The following is a 4745-nucleotide window of genomic DNA, read 5'->3' on the forward strand; positions in this document are numbered from 1 at the left end:
AATACTTTTCAAACATAAAATTAGAACATACTGTCACAAGGAGGCTCCTCATGGTTTAACAGTTCAATATTGACATCTTACATTAACAATTTCCTTTTATGTGATCCTAGTCTTCTGCCTAGGCCTTAGAACCATGGCTAAAGGGGTGTACTACATGACTGGGGGTTTGCACTACCAGCCAAATTAATTATAATTAATTATGAGAACAAGATAGCATTGTTTATATACCAGATTTCTTAAATTAAAGATTAGCTTCCTGTATGAATTACAGTGCACTGATAGAAACATAGATAGTTTCCAACAAAAAGCACCCAAAAAAGAAGCAAACATCATACAAGACACTTATTCTGCTTCTTCAGTGCTGGTCTTTGAAGACCTCCACCATCATCATCACTTCCACATTCATCCTCCTGCACCTCAAGAGCTGCAGGTACCACTCTACCCCTGTTTCTTGAAATCTCCCTGATAGGAGTCTCTACAGCCTTCTAAGAACAAGGAATCATAAGTGCATTGGTTTTGTGAGGCATCAACTCCTCACCACTAGCTTCCATCATCAACTTATAGTCTTTAAAATCAAACTGAAAAACAAACTGGTTGTAACAAGCTTCTCGAGATGCCATTTCTATAGCTCTTGGAGCATTTTTGGGGACAACAAAATGTTTTCCATTTTCATCGACATTTATTTCAACTCTACCATCCTTTATTAGAAATGATAGCACAAAGATGTTTCCTATCTGGGAGAATTATAATCTATTTAGAACCAAATTCTCTAATTCGACTTGCCTCTATTTTCGTAAAATGTTAAATATGCTAGCCATATTCTTGTATGTTTCTGATTTTTCATCTTCCGGGGACTCTTTCACTGCCTCAGGTCGAGTGCTTTCTGTCGGCTTAGTATGTTTTCTTTGTACTATAGCTTTCCTTGGGTTCATTATCCATTGGTCCAAGCATAGTGAAAATTCCTCCTAGATCCTGGGAAACAGAAGCAGCTAAAAGCCCAAGATTTCTCCATGATATTTGGGTTTGATTGTCATTTCTCTCCAAAGACTTGCTTCCATATGCCTGGTCACTATAGTTTCTTAGAATATCACTACTACTAAAATCAACTGGAGTAGCACCATCATTGTTTTGTGATCTGTCAACAGTAGCAAGGAGTGTGGATGTGAGATCAAAGAGTATATCAGCATTTGCAACTTTCTCATGAGGTATCTGAACAAGATTGTCTAAGCTTTCCACTTTTCTAATTATAACCTCAAATTTTCTAGATTCTTCTTTTAAATCTTTTTCTCTCTCCTCAACAATCGAAGTCTTGAGGGCATGATAATGGGACCTTAATATACAGTCTTGCACCATACTCTGATTTTTACCACTGCATGTATTAGCATCTTCTTTCTCTCTCGCGGGCTTACTGTGGCCTTGTTGTGATCATTTTACCCCACGAGAGGAATCTTGTAGTGTATGACTCAATGTTTCTTCCTCTTTAACTATAGCTTGGGTACTAAGACTTCTACCCATACTTTCTATCACCTACTTTTGGAGTTGAGAGAAATGAAAATATTCAACCAAAGCTGGAAGGAAGGGCTTGAAATTGATATTTCTAATTGAAGAACTACCGTGAAATGGAAAGAGAGCAAGAAAATATTTTCGTGTTGCATTGAAATGAGGGAGGGTAGGGAGTTGTGATTTTCCCTACCCTGAGAAGTCTGCTTTGTAATAAAAGAGGGATGAAGGCCCACTACAGTGGATACAAAGTCCCAAGGCATATGCATCATTGAATTAAATGTGTAGGTGCAGTGTGCCAATTAAGTGTGAGGATTGGGAGATGTGACACATGTGGGAGAGTGGCCATATTATTGAAGAATTATTTACATTGAGGAAGGACACCATTTGAATATGGTAAGAATGCCAATTCTAAATGGTACTCAAGGTTCCCTCACCCTCAGTCTAAGAAATTTAATGTGTAGAGTTTCCAACACCACTTTCTCATCTACATGAGGGAGTTTACAATTTGTATATCTTTGTCTCAATCCCGTGGTGAATATATTAGCGTGAGGATCCACTGTTTCATGATCCATATGCTGGATGCTTTGCTGAACTTGAGCTTTCTAAGGAAATATCTTTAGATATCCAGAATGTCTCAGAAATTTATTTGGGCAATTATTGTCTTGCAGCAATGTTTATTGATGATAAATTGCTTGGTAATGTACACATGCACAGAAGAGTGTGACTGATTGCGTAGATACTCAGCCTTTTGAGTCGAAATGACAACCTTTAAAGATAGTATTTGGAATATTATTTGAGCCTTTCTTTGAGATGGCATCCAAGAAGTTTGAGTGAAGACATCAAGGAACTCTATATTTTGACATATTCCAGCTGAATCGCCAAACATGCAAGAGAAAATAAACTAGGGGTTATATATGTAATAGGCCTAGTGTATGGGAAATCTAGGCTTTTATAGGAATACTTCCACATTTTATAATTGGATGAGGATGAATATTTATGTTAAACTATGTGTTGTTATTGATATGTTTGGACATTTTGGGTGAACACTTGGCCCATCTTCAAGAACATCCAATAACTTTCGAGTCCAAGAAGATGTAAAGAGATCATTTATCAAATTAGTTGTCCAACTATGAAAGACAATCAAGTTTTGGAAGAGATAAATCATAGTACTATCAAAGCAGATTGTGGACCACGTTAGAAAATGGATCAAAAAGGTTTTTAGAGTGTCTGCTAAAATTTGGCATTTAGCATTGTCTTAGCATTTTCTTATCAACTTTCATGGAGGAAAAAGAGGCAAAAAGTGACAAGAGAAACTTGCACAATAATGATGACCACTAGAATGAGAAACATGATGAATTAGCAAAATGGAATCTATTGCTATGATGACACATGGGAAGATACTTATTACTCTCAACGTGGTTGTTTGAGGACAAAATCTAAAGAGAAAACTTTCAAAACTTTATCTTTAATCCATTGTAATAGAAAACTAATCTTTATAATAATAAAAATAATATATTTTAAAAGTATAGTTCAACTAGATATTAAATTGGTAGTTTGTGAGATAAAAAGTTAACTAAATTATCTAACTACTAATTTGTAAAAATATATATATATATAATATCTATATACATTACTAATTTATAAAAGAGATTTGATCCCTTTAGGGTGTTGGTATATCCGAAATTAATATGGATATAGGCTAGCATATATTATTTACAATAATTATTGTTAAAGTGTATAATGGCTCTCTCATATTTGTATTTGCATTGATTAAATGATTATTATATGTAGTCATGTTTTATATTAATTATTTTAATGCATCATATATATGGTTTTGTGTAGTAAATTTATTTTTATGTTAAATTTTATTAGTTTAGATATTCTTTCTTGATATTAGTTATTTTTTATTAATTTTAATTTTAATCTTTTGGATCCATTAAAAATTGTTGTCTGAGTCAATGTTTCCAATTAAAAAGTGTGGTTGATCAATATCAATAAGTGAAATAAATTATTAAATTGTGATTTTTTTAATTTCTACTTAGTTAAATATTATATATAAATATCACTCATGGTTATAACATACCAAATCATTCATTTTTAGTTGTTAAATGTGATTATGTTAAAATAACTTTTAAAAAAATGTTATCACCCATGGTTAGAACTTACCAAACCATTCTTTTTTAGTCCTTAGATTTTTTTATGTCAAAATAACTTTCAAAAAAATGTTATCGCCAATAGTTTTGTTATATTCCATGGTTTTGTACTTTATATTCATTTAATTTGCTAGTTTTTGCACATGGTTTTGTTATATTTCGTGGTTTTGTACTTAATATTTATTTAATTTGTTAGCTTTTTCTCATCAATTTTCTTTAATAAATTAAAACAACCAAGAGAGACCTTGAAGTCTTGAAAAGAAATGTCATAATCTAGGTATTTTATTCTAGACCCCTCTTAATATATTTTTGGTTATATTTTTGTGCCAAGAGACCCTTTCCACCTGGGGAATATGTTATAATATTTGACATTTTAACTCAGTCAAAATAAAAATTAAAATTAAAAAATTAAAAAACATAAAATTCTCCATTGCATGGTTTTTTCTTGTCCACGGTTTTTTCCCATGGTACTCCTAACCCATGGTTTTTGTCCATGGTATTTTTCTGCGATGTAGCCTATTCAAAGGCTAATACCTAAAGCAACCTAGATCCATTTTAACTATGGATCAAGCATTGAGAGGATCAAATCTCTTCACTTAAAGAGGTTTGTAGTGAGAGAGAGAGAGGGAGAGAGAGATTTGATCTCTCTGGTTGCTCAAGAGAGAGATATATCTATGTTGGTTATTTATAAATGAAGAGGAGTATTTTCTTGTAGTAGTACTCCTATTTGTTTTGCATTTAAAATTTATTAAATGATGGATTTCTATTTTGTATTTTGATTTTTGAGACTTGTTTATTTTTATAAATTTACAATTTTTTTTGCTAAAGCAAGAGTGTTTTACTCTCATTCAATGACAAAAAAGTTACAAAACTATGTTACAAGTCCCGACACAAAAGTCAACGGGAGCAGCCAGTGACCGCCAAGCCTCAAAAATCGAGCCACGGTCCCACAAAACTCTGTGAACACCAGTGGCCGTAGGATATGAATCTAAAGAACACACGGTTTGGGGGTCAAAACGGCAACACAATATGCCTACAAAATGACAAAAACGATGGACCTGAAAGGAAATTAAACCTAATTTGAGGGTT

General features: G+C 33.1%; 1 protein-coding gene across 1 annotated transcript; it reads right to left on the reverse strand.

The window, feature by feature from the left end:
* Window positions 1-891: 891 nt before the first annotated feature.
* On the reverse strand, window positions 892-1353 carry LOC149145145 (non-structural maintenance of chromosomes element 4 homolog A-like). Its single transcript, XM_089452358.1, has one exon. The coding sequence runs from the start codon at window positions 1351-1353 to the stop codon at window positions 892-894; it is 462 nt and encodes a 153-aa protein (XP_089308484.1).
* Between the last annotated feature and the right edge of the window lie 3392 nt (window positions 1354-4745).

The sequence above is a fragment of the Pinus tabuliformis genome, chromosome X (genome assembly GCF_031772625.1).
Source record: "Pinus tabuliformis cultivar Carrire ecotype Pingquan chromosome X, CPIR1, whole genome shotgun sequence".
NCBI classification, from domain to species: Eukaryota; Viridiplantae; Streptophyta; class Pinopsida; order Pinales; family Pinaceae; genus Pinus; species Pinus tabuliformis.